At 45.8% G+C, this 17,951-nt stretch overlaps 1 protein-coding gene across 5 annotated transcripts in view; it reads left to right on the plus strand.

Annotated features, from left to right (window-relative positions):
• Positions 1-17,951, plus strand: part of TRIO (trio Rho guanine nucleotide exchange factor) — a 533,872-nt gene that overhangs the window by 123,184 nt on the left and 392,737 nt on the right. The window contains exon 2 of one of the 5 annotated variants that reach the window (XM_059728608.1): positions 15,668-15,767. The exons of the other annotated variants lie outside the window; for them this stretch is intronic. Coding sequence (XP_059584591.1) covers positions 15,677-15,767 — 91 coding nt within the window. The 5' untranslated portion in view covers positions 15,668-15,676. The remainder of the gene's footprint in view (positions 1-15,667; positions 15,768-17,951) is intronic. 5 annotated transcript variants of the gene reach the window in all.

Consider the following 17,951-nt stretch of genomic DNA (forward strand, 5'->3'; position numbering starts at 1 on the left):
AGCCATTTTTTAATTACCGTAAAATGTGGTGGGGTCAGCTTTCTCAGAAAGGAATCTAACACTGTTTAAGAAGTTCTTAAGCAGTCACTTCTGCTGAACATCTTAGACCACTCTCTTAGACCACCCACCTGCAGTTGGGCAGTTAATGTCTGAACATTTGTAACTAATGAGAACTACGAGAGGAAGAGACCAAATATATGTGGTGAGGTGAATCGGCATTAAGGTGAGTGGCTTTAGAAATGTAGGTAATAAAGTAAGAATTGAGACCACTTCAGGATTAAAAAAGCATTAGGCTAGCTTAATGTTTTCAGTGACCTAAAAAATGATTTGTTTCAACATGCTGATTGTTCCTAATACCTTGTCTTGTGACTACAAGACTAAGAGCTTACCTTACCAGTATAGTAGCATAGACTTCCTTGATTCTTCACAGAATAAGAAGGGTTTAATTCAGTCTGTTTGTCTTGAGGTTTTTTTTCCATTCATTTAATTTTAAACTACGTGTGGATGAAAGTGGTGTTGTTTTAAGTCACACTTTGACTTGAAAACAAATACTGCTGTTAAGAATCTTATTTCTTAGCAGAGCCTGAAAGCCTAAAGCTTCCATGCTCTTCTAGATGAAGCTGTCTTCCATGAGCTACCATATTTGATTACATGTTCATTAAGAATAAAAAATGAGTATTTCAGAATGAGCAAAGACCCAACTGTTAGACAGCTATGTTTCAGAGGGAGCTGGAAGTAACTTTTCCATTAAGAACATTAACAGCTTTTAAATAACCTAAGAAAATAGTACTGGCCATGTAAATCCTTTTCCCTGCAATGAAATAGTCAACATTCTTTAAAAACTGATGACTCAGACTTCACTCTCAATTTTAGAAGTGAATTTTTAAGCTACATCTGTATTCTTTGTGCATCACTTGATAGGTAATATTAAAAATAATTAAGCAAAGGGCCTATTTTCCTTAAAAAAAAAAAGCAAAAAATGTAAAGTATCACTGTTACTTTCTAAATGTTAATAATAACCTTTATAAGCAAAAGTAGTAGTTTAAAAAGGTCCAAGTTCTTTCAAGGCCTCATGCTTAATGGCAAAAAAACATAAAAAGGTATATAAAAGAAATATGATGAATAGAGTTAAAGTCCTAATGTCACAGTGACCCTGCCTAACAGAGAATCCCAAGTCCTAGTATTTAGCAGACTTCCATTTCCTTCGTTGTATGTAAGCAACGGCTTGGAAAGATGTGGCCAAATAATCACCTATGGTTACTAAAAACAATCGGCTTGAGGAGGATTTTTGCCAATGGTCCCTTTCTCTGTAATAAAGTTCAACGCAAGTCACTCTTGAGTATCATTACTCTAATTTTTAAAGAATTGTAAGATTAATCAGTTTATTGAAAATTATAGTTGTAATAGGAGTTTAGCTTTAAGCTGATATAAATCAGCTTTAATTTTTGCTCTGTCATTTGCTGATTGTCCCTGTTTGAGAGTTCTGGAGGGTGTTGGCCAGATGGTAAAAATAGTGGAATTTGTTTCTAACATTGCTAAGATTGTCTGCTGCTGTTGCTGTGTATTGCTGGAAGGACTAATATTGGTGAGGTGGTGAGCATGGAGATGTGCTTATTCTGAAATTGAGCTTTTGCCACATACAAGTCTCTACAGCAGTTCAGAAGTACAACAAAACTCCAAGGGTAACAATAATAAAGCACTACAAAACCTGGTTGAAACTTGAATTGACTTCAGTTTCTTAAAAGGAAACAACTTTTTTAAAATTAATATATTAAATCTGCTTTTCAGATGCTGTTAGCACTTAAAATATTGAATATGCTTAAAAAAATTCTGAAAAATAAATTTGCATGTTTTCACGTCGGAATATTCTTAATCCACTTCCAAGTAGACCTCTCAAAATGAAGTGAGATGACAAGTGAGTCAGAGCCTTGGGTCTTATTTTACTTACAACTACTGACTCTTAAGTACTAACAGTGCTTCCTGTAGGTTAAATTTGAACTAAAAATATAGATGAGGTCATTTGTAACTGCTTGCCTGTACCTTTGTGTGTAGAAAAGGAACAGATTGTAGGCACTGAGGCTGTCAGTGTACATTTTCTACAGAAGAAATAAACTTACATATGTTACTGATAAATGTGTGAGTACTTGCAGGTCAGAAGTACAATAAAATGCAAAAGAAAAAGAAATATAAGTTGCAAATGCAGACAAGATACTACTGGAAGAAGTTAGGGCATGCATAGACATAAAATTGGGTATAAATATCTGTTATCTATTCATGATCATCAGGGATTTTGATAAAAATGGCAAATTCTCTCATTAAAACCCCCAAACTATGCATTTTACATCTCTCCCACATGCGTGCGCACGCACACACGCAGATATGGTGTCTACGCTGCCAACCCTGCTGCTGGTGAGTGGGCAGGAGGCACCTCATCATGGCAACATGGGGCTTGTGGCAGCTGCACTAACCTTTCTGCCCTATTGTGCCATGCCCACTGGGCTGTGGAGGCCCTGGGGGGAGGGCAGCGGAGCCTGGAGCCCGAGGCCACAGTGGGCAGCCTGCCCCTGCCTCGTACACAGATTTTTGGGGGCATGTGTGTCGTTTCCCCCCCCCCCCCATTGCTTACCAGGAATGCATGCAGCTGTGGGGAGCCAGCCCCCCTGCCACACCCTGACGAGCCACCCATGGCTCTGTCCTGCTCCCTGTGTGGGCCCTGCAATCGCACATTCTGGGTCCTGAGCCCCACACACCGCCCCAGCTGGGCAGCAGCCCTGGCCCCAGTTCTGCCCAACTCCCTCCCTCACTGGGGGGGACCTCAAACCTCCCAGCCCCCAGACCTGTGGGAAGCTGCTTTCTAGGCTGCCTGGCAGCCATGTGCATGTGTACATGTGCACATGCATATGGCGCCCACTGCTTGACTGCCCTTCTCTTGCTGCCCCCTGTCCCTTGCAGGCTGGAACTTTACCAGTCTGCAAGGGAAAACCCTCTGTCTTCCGCATCTTTCTCCTTTAAAAGAGAAAATCCGTGCCTTTCTCCATAAAATGAGAAAATCTGTGTTTACTGCATTTTTCCACGGTAAACAGAAAATCTGAATCCCTGATAATCCTAATAAAATAGTAATGGAAAGAAAAAAGCTAGAGGTGCACCAATATCAGATCAGCACCAATGTAAAAAAAATATAATGAAAATCAGCTGTATCGGAAATCAGCCTGATGGGATCAATTAATTTGGCTGATAAATGCATGTGCATGCCACAGCACAGCATGTAGGTGGTGAGGAGCACTTATCAGGCTTATCAACTGGATGCAGCTTTTCAAGCTGCCAGGCTGCATATGAGAAATTGGATTGGTATCAGCCAATATGCCTCCTTAAAAATTGGCTATTGGTATTGGCCCCCAAAATCTCTATCAGTGCACCCCTAAAAAAAAAGCTTAAACTTCTAACTTTTAACTTGAATTAGCCCAGATGACACCATTAATTAGTGACATTTAGCAAACATATCATAAACTATCATGCATCTGTTTGTCTGTGAATGTGCCATAAACCAGAGGTTGGCAGCCTGTTGTCAATGCAAGCTGGAGCTTGCAACACAGCCATGGCTGTGAGATGGAAGTCTCCACTCCGTAGGATGGCTAGGTGCCTACATTCACTTTTGCTGCAGTGTTATGTATCACTAAGATGTACTCCAACCCCAAGGATATAACTAGGGACCTACCTAACTTGTGGCAAGAGAAAGCAAATGTTATGACTTAGTTGAGGCCCAAAAACCTGATTTTGCAGTTATTTTGTGGTGTCCCTGCCCCTCAGTGCTGATTGGTGGAGAGGCATGAGGGGACAGCTGCCATCTTGGCTGCTGCCCTTTTGCTGCCCTGCCAGCCCGTTCCTTCTCCTGCTGGGTGGGCTGCAAGGCTGGCCCACAGTGGCAGTGAGGACACCTGGCTCTCACTGGGGAGCCAGCATTTTATTTTTAGTAAGCTGGGTTTTTTGTTTGATTTCCTGGTAAGTTGTGGCCAATGCCATTTTTTGCAGAGATTGTTGTGTTTTGTGGTTTATGCAAAAATTCCAAAACCATGATTTAGGTAGCTCCCTAGATATAATTGTGGAGAAAACAAGCCTATCTAAATTTTACTGTTAACTTCTATTACAAAGGCTCAATTTCTCATTGCATAACCTGTGTGTATAAGATTCACCTTAATTCTAGATAATTCTAGATGATTTTTCCTTAAAAAAGCATATAATTCACCAGAATAATACAGTATGCAGTGGGCTCATTTTAAAGTCTGTTTTGACCAAATCTTTCAAGTGAGGGCATCTGAATTAAAGGATTGGACAGAAAATTGAACGTCAAGTATGGGTGAAGGTCAGGGTTCAAGGATGGAAAGCATCTTGAAATGGAATATATTATACTAGACTGTGACTACCAGACTGCACAATACCTGCAGCCCCCATTCTCTGAACTGAGTCCCTTGGAGGTAGCATACCATAAAAACGTTAGGTTCCGATAAGTACTTCTGTATAGATAATTGAGGTTGCAGAAAAGTAGTGAGAGAGAGGGAAGAAAAGCTTAGGAGGAGGAATGCCAATTATTAAAGAAGCATGGGTAAAAATATCTGCAATTTGGTTACTCTCTGCACAACTGGAAGCGAGAAAATTAGTTATAATAATAACTTGAGACCTAAATGGAGAAGTTCCCAGAGGATCAAGGTTCCTGGCTGGGGCAAGCCGCTGTCACCAGACATGAGGCACTGGTGGGGTGGCTGAAGGACAGCATCAGTAAATGGCTTGATCCCTTGCGGTCCAGTATGGTCCACATGCTGGCCACCATGTGTGACCTGAGTGTGAAGGGGATTGTATGCAGCAGCTAAGCCTGAATCAGTGGACGGAGGTGCTGGTGAAGAGTCAGGGAGGCAGAAGGGCGGAATTGGGGGGACATGGAAGAGGGGAATCCACTGTCCTCTGCTAGCACTCCATCAACCAGCCAGTCTCCTCCTCCACCACATGTGTTGCTAATGTGGGCCAGGGGCATGGCTTCCATGGTGGGGTCCAGAGGCACCAGACCCCAGCATCAGGTAGGTAGCGCTCACACCTTGGTGGCTGCCTATCTTGCCGAGGCTGTGGAGCCGTTGCTGTGTGACCCCCTTGGCCTACGGGGCAAGCCACAGCCAGATGTGGCCAGATCTGGCCATAGTTGCCTGGGAACACCTGTCCTGTCCACTGACCAGTGTTCCAAGTGACAGGGTGTTCAGCATTTCTGGGGATGTAGTGACACCCCACTGCACCTCCTTGGATCCTGGTTTGGTGGAGTAGCTGGTTTTCCTGAAGGTGAACCTCCCACTGCTGGCGTTCCCCAAGCTCCATGTGCAGATGGAGTGAATGCCACCCTCCTCACTCCCTCTGCACCTATTTCCTTTTTTCATAGTCTCATAGTTGCTAGCAGACTGAGCAGATCATCAAGTCTGACCCCTTGCCATGGGCAGGAAAGAATGCTGGGGTCAAATGACCCCAGCAAGGTGTCTATCTAGCCTCCTTTTCAAGACCCCCCGGGTAGGAGCGAGCACCACTTCCCTTGGAAGTTGGTTACAGATCCTAGCTGCCCTGACTGAAGTTGTGCCTCCTGATACCCAGCTTGAATCTACTCTTTGTCAACTTATGGCCCTTATTCCTTGTTACTCCTGGTAGTGCTTGAGGGAACAGGGACTCTCCCATTGCCTGCTGGTCTCCCTTTTGCTAGTTTATAGCCGGCCACCACATCCCCTCTCAGCCTTCTCTTGTGGAGGCTGAACAGGTTCAGGTCTCGTAGCCTTTCCTTGTAGGGCCTGCCCTGCTGCCCCCTGATAATGCGAGTGGCCCTCCTCTGGACCTTCTCAATGTTGTCCACATCCCTCCTGAGGTGTGGTGCGCAGAACTGGACACAGTACTCCAACTGTGGCTTGACCAATTTCATATAGAGGGGGAGGATCACCTCCTTGGACCTGCTCGCGATGCATCTGTGGATGCATGACAAGGTGCAGTTAGCCTTCCTGACTGCATCCCCACATTGACGGCCCATGTTCATCTTGGAGTCTATAATGACTCCAAGATCCTTGTCTGCCTCTGTGCTGACGAGAAGGGAGTTCCCTGGCCTGTAGGTATGCTGCGGTTCTTTCTCCCTAGGTGCAGTACCCTGCATGTGTCAGTATTGAATCCCATCTTATTCTCATTTGCCCACCCCTGTAACCTGTCCAGATCCAATTGCAGCCTGTCCCTCCCTTCTAGCATGCCCACTTCTCCCCACATCTTAGTGTCATCTGCGAATTTGAACAAGGTGCTTTTCACCCCCTTGTCCAAGTTGCTGATGAAGATGTTAAACAGTGCGGGCCCGAGGACCGAGCTCTGGGGGACCCCACTGCCCACATCCCTCCAGGTCGAAAATGACCCATCCACCACCACTCTCTGGGTGTGGTCCTCCAGCCAATTGGCGACCCATCTGACTGTGTGGGCATTGACAGCACAATCTTCTAATTTTTTTAAGGAGAATGAGGTGAGAGACAGTGTCGAAGGCCTTCCAAAAATGCAGAAAGACTAAATCTACCGCGACACCTGCGTCGAAGGATTTTGTGACCTGGTCGTAGAAGGCCACCTGGTTGGTCTGACAGGACCTGCCTCTAATTAACCCATGTTGGTTGCCCCTAAGCATAACCTCCCCTGCTTGCCCCTCACAGATGTGCACCTGGATAATTTTCTCAAAGAGCTTCTTCAGGACTGAGGTAAGACTAACAGGCCTATAACTTCCTGGGTCCTCCTTCCTCCCTTTTTTGAAAATGGGGACCACACTGGCCCTTTTCCAGTCCTCTGGCACCTTGTCAGAGCACCACAAGTGCTCCTAAAGCTGTTCCAGGGGTTCTGCAATGACCTCTGCTAATTCCCTCAGCACTCTGGGGTGGAGATCATCAGGAACTGCTGATTTGATCATGTCCAGTCCCACCAGAATTTCCCTGACTAGGTCCTTGCTGACCCTGGGCCTGGTTGCATCTCCCCTGGGACCATCGGGGATCCTGGTGGTGGGGATGACCTGGTCCCTGCTCAGAAAAATAGAGGCAAAGAAATTGTTAAATGGGTTATCTCTGTTGTCTGGTGAGACCACCAGATTTCCTAGCATGTCCTGCAGAGGCCCCAGATTACCTGGAACCTTCTTTTTTTACCCCCTATGTATTTAAAAAAGGATTTCTTGTTATCCTTGATCCGGGTTGCTAGTCCCAGTTCCATCTCCGCCTTGGCCTTCCTAATGGCCCTCCTACAATCTCTTTTTAGCTTTGAGATGTTCCTGGATGCTTTTGGTTATCCATGGGGGCTTTTGAGCACTCTTGCCCCCTTTGATCCGTGTTGGGATTGCCACCCTTTGGGCTTGGAGAATCGTCTCCTTCAGGAATGACCACTCTTCTTGGACTCCCAACTCCCCACACCTCCAGACCTCATTGCCTCCACTACTAGTCTCCTTAGCTCAATGAAATCCGCCCTCCTGAAGTCCAAGGCTGCTGTCTTGCTGCAGGCCTTTGCCACCCTGCGCTGGATGGTGAATTCCAATAGGTGATGATCGCCATCGCCCAGATGATCGAGCACCCGCAGTCCCCTCACCAAGTCATCGCTTGTGGCCAGAACCAGGTCTAAGAAAGCTTTTCCCAAGGTGGGACTGTGTACCTCCTGGGTTATATGGAGGTCCTGTAACACGGCTAGGAACCTCTGTGAGGAGTCAGACCTCCAGACCTCCTCCTGGTTTGTAAATTCCTTTCTGACTGCTCTTCCCAGCAGATGTCCGGAGAGTTTAGCTCACCCATGATGACCACATCCTTTGACTTAACTGCCTCCACGAGCTGACTTGAGAATTCCCGGTCTAGCTTTTCTCCCTGGTTGGGTGGTCTGTAGTAGACCCCCACCGTTAAGTCCCTTTCCCCCAACCCCCTTGTATTCTGACCCAGAGCACTTCAGTCTGCCCCAACTCTGACCCAGTGCTGATCGTTGAGGATGTGAGTCGCTCTTTGACATAGAGCACCACACCCCCGCCTTTCCTCCCAATTCTATCCCTCCTGTACAACCTATAGCCCTTGATGTTCACTGCCCCGTAGTGCGTTGGATCCCACCATGTTTTGTTGAGCCCCACTATGTCTGGGTTTGTGTTAGCTAGCAGGAGGGCAAGTTCCTCCTGCTTGTTCCCCATACTACGAACATTAGCGTATAGGCATTTAAGGCCTCCTGAAGGTGTATGCATTGCCCCCCTAATCCCAGGACTATCCGGGCCCCTGTCTCTTACCTGGGTATTTCTTGTGCTTGTCATCAGTCTTGGCTGGGCTGTTTTTGTGGGCTGTTCTTTTAATTTTTTTTAAAACAATTTAATGCCCCGGAGGCAGTACTCACTGCGTCACCAGCCGGCAGGGGAAGAACATGTCCCTGCTGAGCTGTCATGCCAGGACAAACTTGGAGGTATGGGCTGGGGTTATGGGGAAGGAGGATGTCTCAGGTCCTGGGCATGACCATTAAAACCACTCTGCACATACACATTTCTGGCTGGGGAGAGCCCAGACCTGTCATGTCTTTGACAGGCCTGAGGCTTGCTGGTTGCTGTGGAGTTGTGAGGCTCCAGGTGAGCTCAGTTTAGCTGCCTGGGATACCAACTTTGGGGTTGAAAAACCCTTTGTCAGGCTTAGGAAGCACGTGCAGTTGGTGTGTGTGCTATTCCTGGATGGAAGGAATAGTAAAGTAGCCAGAGGCTGGTATCCAATTCAGGCAAGTAAGCTGGTTAATGGAAATGGAGGCATCGGGGTGAGGGACAGGCTAGGGTATAGGGGCGAAGGGCGATGTAGCAGCTCAGGTAAAAGTGAAGAAGTACCTGGGGAGTCAGATGTCTGGCAGGTTGTAGTGTGTGAGAATTCCAATGTCTATATTGAGTCCATGAGTTTCTGTACCTAGGAGGCTGAGGAAGTGAAGCTCATAGGCTCATCTGTAAGAAGTAGTTTGTAAATTCCCTTTGAGGATTAGGCCCAAGAGATTGGAGACAGGTGGTGTTCTGTTCTTGGCTTTGATAGATTTTTGGTGTGCACTCAGTCTTGTATGCAGTTGTTGCTTGGTGTCTCCTACGTATACAATTCAAATACTAAAAATTGAATTTTAGGGTCAATATTGGACAATTCTAAAACAGCTGTAGGCTTCACTAGATTGGTCATCTGCTGGCAGCAATTCTACATATTCAGGAGCAGATACCTTGCCTCAAATCCATGACAAAGGTCCCTCCCTACCTCCACCCCATTCAACATGAGTAAAAAAAACCCTTGTCTGGAGGGGACTGCAGTGGCTTGTGTGATGTGGAGAGTGCAGGGGAGGTTGTGTGGTGGGGCGTGTAGGGGAAACTGCATGGTGTGTAGCCCAGGGCCAGCACAGGGAAGGGGGTATGTGGTGGGGGTAGTGCAGGGAAGACTGTGTGGTGTGAGGGGGGTGCATGGGGGTGACTGTCCAGTGACGGGGGCTGCTTTGGCCCTGACCTGAGGCTGGAACTGTAACTGCAGCTGCTGCATGCTTGAGCTACCACCTCTGCTGGTGCCTGGCCAGGCTGAGACCAGAGCCATTGTGTGCTATGTGGCCCTGGCTGGACTTGCCTTATGTAAGTGGGGAGTGGTGGTGGGGTGGAGCGGGGCAGGGACCAGTGTGGGGTCTTAAGTGGCTAGGGAGGGACAGGTGCAAGGGATGGGGGGATAATTTAAGGTGACCCTCCAATAATTAAATCCTGTATGTGGAAAATTATAACGTATAATTTTCCACATATAGCATTTAATTACTCGGGGGTGGGGAGGCCGTCTTAAATTGAAAGTTATCTTGTATTCGGGTAATGTGCTACTTCTTTGTACTGCTTATTATTAAAAGTTTATTTTAAGTAGGTATTCATTAATAAATTGATAAGTAGAAAGGCCGTATAATGTTAAATGCTATCCTTTCTCAAGTAATCCAGCTGGAACAAACTATTGGCTGTTGCATATGGCTCAGAATGGTTGACCCCAGGTTGATTTCCTACTAGGAAGTGGACTTAATAACTCATGCTGCTAAGCACAGTCTTGATTATTGCTAATACAGTATTCCAGGCAACATAGTTAGAAATAAGGTTTCAAGGGGAAACTGCTTTTGCAAGAGCAATCAGTTACATATGCATGGAGTGAGCATCCTAGTAATACTCCTTGAAAGCACAAGAAAGCTGCTTCAGATGATCAGAAGTTTAATGTCTGGCTGCACAGTATATGGATTTAACCCAATTTCTTGAGAATCACAGGGTTGGAAGAGACTTCAGAGGACATCTTGCCCCCTGCAAGAATTCTGGATGAGCTATTTCTGGAAAGTGACATTGAATGGCATGCTAAAGCTATTAATGAGGACAGTATTTGTCATTGGGGGTAAAATTGGTTTCTGTTAGGTTGCATATGCCGTTATATCAAGTTGGAGGTACTGGCTGTTAATTGTCCTGCATGGATAAAGATGTGGTGGCATAGTAAGTTGCGTGGTTGCATATCAAAGGCCTACTTGTAAAAACAAGATGAGAACAGATACTGCTAGAAATTGCAAAGGTCTTGGTGCTTCTCTGTAGTATGTTCAGAAATAATAGAAGAGTGGAATAGAAGAAAAAAATATTTGAAGGTTCTGTTAAGAAAGATTTTGTGTGTGACTGCAATTCAGGGATGCCATAATTTTGTGCGGCTTCATCCTTTTCCTAGGCACTGGCAATAGAAGTGCAAATCATTGACAGAACTAGGATCAGGGGTACCTGTGTCGTGTCAGGGAACACCACAAAGGGACTATAAAACAAAGTGTTGAGACTTGTTTTAAATCATGGCATGATGAATGTGGGAGTTTGTGGTTTCTCAGGAATGGTGGTAGCTTCTTAAATTAATAATGGATGACGAAAGGGAATTATAGACCACAGATTAGGCTTCAAGATGACATGAGTAGAGAAAAAGCGAAGGAAGAAGTGATTACAATACGTAAAATAATGGAATATCTGAGTTTGAAGATGAATAATTGACAGCAGCCAAAAAAAATACCATCTGCTTCATATAGCACTTATTGCTGCCATAAAATAACAAAATTACACTAGCGTTGTAGTTAGAATAAGAATCATTGTCCATTTTGTTGTTTCTATGACATGTCAAAGAAAATTTAGTGTGAACTTCAGATAAAGACATTTTTGGCGACAGTGACTTACAGGTTCTTGCTTGGTTTTGGTTGGCTGTAAGCTTATTTAAACTACATGCCAATGTGCAATTGGACAGGGAATTTTTATAGTATAGTGTGACTAATTGGCTCCAGGATATAGGGCTGCTCTATACTGGGATGTAACACTTGAGTTAAATGCAGGATCCATGCTTAAGGGTCTGTAGGGCTAATCACTGGTGGAAGAAAGTTTGCTCTGACTTGCCTTTTTCCCAAGCAAGCCTTGATAGAAGCTGGCTTTTGGGTTTAAATTTCAAAACCGGTTAGAATAGGAAGTTGTTAGGGCCTGGAAAAAGCAGGTAGACTGCCCCGATCCTGGCCAAAGGGAAAACCTAAAGAAAGGACGTGTCAGTGAGGGGACTTATGTTTTTTGAAGTGTTGCAGATGGGAAGTCACTTCTGTGAATTGAGTCATTTCTTGGGTACTGGCACTGCTCTTGCAGCTTGAAGTGTTTTTATCATTTTGTAGCTGTGTCAGGGAGCAACTTTTTTAAAGATAATCTTGGGGATGGGTTCTCCAGCTTCCCCCAAGATATTTCTGCAACCTTGTCATTAGAACCTCTCAAAGACCTAGGGTCTTGTGGCCAAAGTATATGCTCCTTATGTTGGCATCTTTAACCAACCTCAGTAGTTTAAGACACTTTGTTAGAAATGGTTTGTGCCTGCAATATGAACAACCCTCATAGCATCCTAAAATACAATCCTGAATATACTGTAAAGATTTTTAGCACTGGAACAGATTACCTGGAGCAGTGGTGCTCACAGTTTTGGCCCTGTGGGCCAGGGGAATGATGTGGGGCCGGTTTGCAGGATTCAGGGCCCTGTGCCATCTCCACCCAGCCAGAGCCTGATCCTAGCTCATTTGGGGTGGCACATGGCCCCAGGGCCCAGTCCTGGTGTGTGGGAGTTGTGCAGGGATAGAGCAGGGCCCTAGAGTTTGATCCTGGCTGGACATATGTATGTGTGTGTGTGATGCATACTTTGGTTAGTTTGTAAGGTGCAAACCAATCCTTTCTATTTTACTTCAGACTGACATGGCTAGTTATGTCTTTGCTCGTGGAATAGTTTAAACAGGACAGTCCTGCCTTGATCAGTAAGCTTGGAGTAGTTGATCTCCTGACATCCCTTTTGACTCTGTTTTTTTCTATTATAGCTCGGGTGTACACAGGTTTGTACTCCCCTCTCCAACTGAGGGAATTATTGGCAGGGCAGTGTGCTGTGGAGGGACACAACAGCCCAGTGGTCGCCTCTGTCCCCTATAGAGTCAGGCCCAGTCAATCAATTACTTAACTATATACAAATGTATTATTACAACAAAACCATTAAAGGGTAAGGCCATGGATTATATGTAGCCCTGTGGGGTCAGGCCAACTCTCAAGACCTTAATATTGTGCTGTTAGACAGGAGGGTGTAACACAATTGCACATATACAAACACACAAATCAATTAGGTGCATACACACACACACAACCAGCTCAGGGACATATACTTCCAAACCAGCCTAGGCACATGCATACCTTGCATACCAATTCAAGCACGTACACTATATACCCCCAAAGTTAGACACAGATCACCAATTCGTATATCATGCACACAATGACATATATACACACACACTCACCAGTTCACGCACATACAACCCACCTACACATACACGCAGGTAAGTTCCTAATTTGGATGGTACAGTGTGTATGTGTGTGCTTGGGGTACCTGGGATACTTGGGGGAAGGTTCAGGTGAGAGAGAGAGAGTTAAAGTGTAGGGAGTGAAAGTTGCCAGAACCGGGATTAGAACCTGTGGACTAGAGAGAAGCTGGCTGAGGAACTGAGGCTTGGGTTTACTTAAGGTAGACTGGGGCTGGAAACTGAGGCAGACAGCTGAGATATTGCGGGCGGGGGGGCAGATAAATGGTGGCAAGGAGGAGACAGCCAGGAAAGAAACTGAAGCAGAAACCTGGTTGCTCAGTGGAAAAGGAAAAAGCAGTGGGGATAAGACTGGCAAAGAAACAGGGGGCTTGGAGGCAGAGAGGAGCTTAGGACAGGTTTTGGAGGTGGCAGGGAGCCAGAAGCAGGAGAGGGAGAAATGAGACAGAAGTGAGAGGGGCAAGGAGCAGAGATTGGAGCAGGGCCAAACCAGAGTAAAGCAAAACCCAACTTAGGGGTCTAAACAACAGTTTCATTACACAGATGACACATCATACAGCCCCATGAAGTTATTGGTTTGTGCGCATCCGCGTGCACACACACTGGCAGCAGGAGGAAGAGACTCAGTGGAAGGGCTGGAATCCAGGTGGGGAAGAGAAACAGAGTCCAAGTCCTTGGTTGAAGAGGGGGTGGGGGGTGATAGCTACCTATCCAGGCTGGAAAGGGGTCCTTGTCCAGTAGGTGTTGTCCAGAGTGGGGTTGCCAGCAGGGCATCTGGGTGAATAGGTGGTGTGGCATGGTGCTGGTCCAGATGGAGAGGGCGTCCCACTGGGTCGGTCATTGCTGCCCCTTTTTATAGGGGCAGACCTTGTGTGACCCTAGTGACAGGAGGCATGCCCAGGCAGGGGTCAGCCCCTGGCGTACTGAGCATGTGTGCTCCATGTAGGGATGTGCAGTTTCAGGTGTCTGTAATGGTGGGGTACGATGGTAGAGTTGTTGGTTCTGCAGGGTCTTTTGTCTTTCAAATGCTGGGTTCTTGTCTCTGTTCGTGAGTGAGGTCCGTGGTTCCTGGATGAATCAATGCGAGGTGATGGACCAGTCATTACAGGCCATTCAGTAGAGGCCTGCTACTATTGTATTCCAGTCATTCGCAATCACTCTCATTCATCCAGGAACCAATTTACATGGGAGGGTTACATGAATCATACAGTTGCAACACGGGATGCCCGGGCAGAGGACACAAGATGGAGACTTGACATACAAAATGGAAACTTGGCATTACTTTGGTTCACTTACAAACACAGGCCTAAGCCATGCAATATCCATATGAAACAATAAAAATCCATACGAAAATGATAATAATACAACAGTAAAAATCAATACAAACCTAATGATAATACAATATAAAACTGGATATCGAAAACCAAAAACTTGCTACCAAAATAAAAATGTTAAAGCTTATCCTAAGTCTGAGCTCGCTTATGCTTGTCTATAGGGAATAGAGAGGGAGAGAAAGAAAAGCCAGAAATAATTGGGGAAGGGAAGGGAATGTGTATCTATCATATATGTGTATTAAAAAAAGAAAAACTGGGGGTTTTGCTACTAATATATATATATATATATATATATATATATATATATATATATATAGTGTGTGTGTGTGTGTGTGTACAAATTTACAAAACAATAAACCCTACACACCTCCCACCCCACCCCCCATTATTATTTAAAAATACAGATGAACAATAGAACAGCCCAGAACAAAGGATATTGATCGGGCAACCTTGTAACTTTTAGTATACAAACTATTACTTCAACTTATTCACAGAAACTATAAGGCACAGTCTATAAATATAACAAGCAATCCTTAGACTACCTGGGTGCCCTCCAGGGCAGGGGTCCCACTCCCAAGGTACCACTACAGGAAAGGAGGTGGGGGGGAAAGACCCCAAAGACTCCTAAGCCCCCTCACTATCACCCAGGAGTGGCCCATGTGGTGCCCATTTACAACCCTGGGGGGTCCCTTCTCTGTGGGGACCCTCTCTTCAGGGTAACTTACTACACCACAAGTCTGGACGGTTGCCTCCTGCTCTCCAGGTTGAGCTCTGTTCCCTGCTGGGCTTTCCTGCTGCCCAACTCTGCTGCCGCCAGCCTGGCTTAGGGCCATATGCACTGCTGTGTGTAGTGGGCGCTTCGCCTCGTGCTAGGGTTTGGAGGTCTGGACAACCTTGTGCAGCACTGGGGCTTGGTCTGTTCCCAGACCCTCTGGGCAGCATCATCTGCACAGAGCTGGTGCCCCATGCTAGCTGCTGTAGACCCAAGCCACCTCAAGTGGCTCCTAGGGTCTCTCACCCTCCATGCAGCGCTTCCTGCACTGAGCTCCGAGCCTCGTGCTGGGGGTTGGGGACCTGAGCTGCCCAAGGGGCTCCAAAGATCCTGCTCCATGCACTGGCCTGTGCACTGTCTCTGGCTTCACACTAGAGGTTGCAGACCCGAGCTGCCTCATGCAGCTCCCAGGGTTGGGATGTCTTGCTGCGCACCGAGAGCCTAACCGCTGGAGCCGTCTGCTGTTCCGTGCTGATAGAAGTCTTCAGGGGTTCTTTCTGGGCTACTGCTTCATCCTGCATGGGCAGCTCTTTTAAGCCCCGCTCTTTTCTCTTCTCTGTCCCTGACACATCTCCCTTGTGCTGGGCACGCAGCTCCTTTTATACTCTCCAGGGCTCTGCCCCTGAAGTCTTCCAGACCTGAGTGTTACAGTCTACAATCAGATCCAGGGTAGCTCTTCTCTCCTTCCCCTCAGGAAAGGGGCATGACTTTATTTCTCTGCTGCCTCCTGATTGATAGATGGGCTCCACCAATCAAAACAGCAGAATCTCAAGCCTGGGACCAAGCTCTGAAAGGTAAGCCTGTTACACTATAATGAGAAAAATAGTTCTATTCACTGGCTATAGCTTCTGTATTAAGCTTTTTACTGTCTGATTACTGCGTTAACTTGAATCTAAGATGAGGTCCCCCCCTACCCCAAGTCAGCATGGGAGAAAAAGCTCCTTGTTTTAGATTTGCATACAAAGCAAAAGTGGGAGGGGGCAGTTGGCTGCTATGGCTCTGACTTGCCTTGAGCCCAGGTCAGGTTCAGACCCAGACCCATAGTAGCCTTTTGCTTGCCCTCTGCAGCTTCTACCCTCCTCCCCCACTTCACCCCACTGTCAGGGGTAGCTTGGCTCCAGCTTGGATTGGATTCCTTCCCAGGCATGGAACATGTAGAAGCTCTATCCCATCTGGCCAATCAGCAGCATCAAAACTGCTGCGTTGCATGTTTGGCCAATCAGCCGGACCGACAATACTGGATGACTTTTCAAAGGCTGAGCCTCAATGTGTTGGAATGGACTTCAAGCAGTTTCTGACAATAAAGGGGGGGTATGGAGGAGGGGCAGAGGCTGCAGGGAGCTGGGTTTTGAGGAGGTGCTGGGTGTGGTGGGCAAGATGGCTGCAGAGAAAGAAGTCAGGGGGCAAAGGCCAAGGGGGCCAACTTACCTTCTAGCTGCTATTTTCCCTGCTATAGCAGTGGGAGATGGAGAGATTTAAGACAGTCCTATGGTAATTAGATTCTATAAGTGGAAAACTAAAACAAGTTTATACATGTTTTATAAATTAGAATCTAATTACTAAGGAAATCATCTTAAATTCAGGGTCAACTTTGATTTGAGTAAATATAGCATATTATTAATATGGTGACTGATGCTGACTATAGGGTTTAATTAGTGTGAAAACTAATGATGCTGTTGATTGGTCAGCAAACGGTGCTTTCGCTTCAGGATGCCTACAAGATGTTAGGTTACAATGGCCATCTGTAAAATATCAAATAGAATTCAGATGTAAGAGGCACAGTTGCTTATTTATAGAATTAGTTTTACATTGTGGAGTAGGTCCTGTTAAAGTTCTTTGTGAACTGTGCATTGCTGCCCTGGCTAATGTGGATTATGCAACTGTTTCAACACTCTTCTGAACCAAGCATCATGGATCTAAGTCCACCTTTAAATGTCATGATGGCCTCCTCCTTTGCAGATGTCTGAATTGGGTTGGATTGGACTGTATAAAGGTTTTGGCTTGCAAAAAACAATCTGCAGAGTCCCAACACACTATGAGATCTTTTCTGGCTGGAACATAAAGGGTGAAAGCAATTCAAAGGCAGGATAATGTTGCGAAGCATAGTGATTGGTGCGGGGAAAGCATGGGAAGAAATAACTCTGTTTTAAAATAGCACAGGAATTTGCAGCATGAGTGTAGCCACGCTTGAGTAATGAAGATGGTGGCAAAACTCTAATGAAATTGGTAACAGCTGTCCTTGAAAACCATAAATAACTAATACATCCTGGTGAGTGATTGCCTACCAGGCTTCTAAGAGCAGAGCAGAGGGAATTGAGTGGATACATTGCTATTATATCTAATAGAGAATGACTTGCACACAGCAGGTATTTTAACCTCTCAAGACTTTTGCATTTTAATGTAGGTAGAGATAGCTCAGTATGAGCAGCTGCCTTGAATGTAGTTCTGTCATGTATTAGGACACCAGAGTTTACAGGCCTCTGATAAATTGCTAGTATGTGCGATGCATTCATGAAAGGGAAGTCATGTCAGAAAATTGTTTTTGTGATGGTAGTTGACGTAATTGAGCTATAAGAGATGGCTGTCCCATATTATACAATAGGATGTACCCAAACACAACACATTCCTGGGCTGTTGTTTGGATCTGTTAAAGAAATGTCTACATGACTTAAGTTGGAGTGCAACGCCAGCTATGCATTTAAATGCTCTTTAACAATTCCTCAAATCTTGTAGAGGTATTTCTCAAGCTTAATAAATAATGCTTTATTTCAGGCTGTCAGGGTGTTACCCAGTAGGGCTGAGGCCCATACCTCCCTTGTGTTTGATCTGGCTGTGCCATTGGGAAGGCAACCCAGGGATGTATCTATCCATAATTTCTGATGTACTGCAGTCTCTCTCACCTGCCACGACTTGATGGAACGTTTAGTTATTTGGGAGTTGGAATATACAGACAGGCTCAGTCCCTGCATCCTGCCATA

This window comes from Alligator mississippiensis, chromosome 5 (genome assembly GCF_030867095.1).
Source record: "Alligator mississippiensis isolate rAllMis1 chromosome 5, rAllMis1, whole genome shotgun sequence".
Classification (NCBI taxonomy): Eukaryota; Metazoa; Chordata; order Crocodylia; family Alligatoridae; genus Alligator; species Alligator mississippiensis.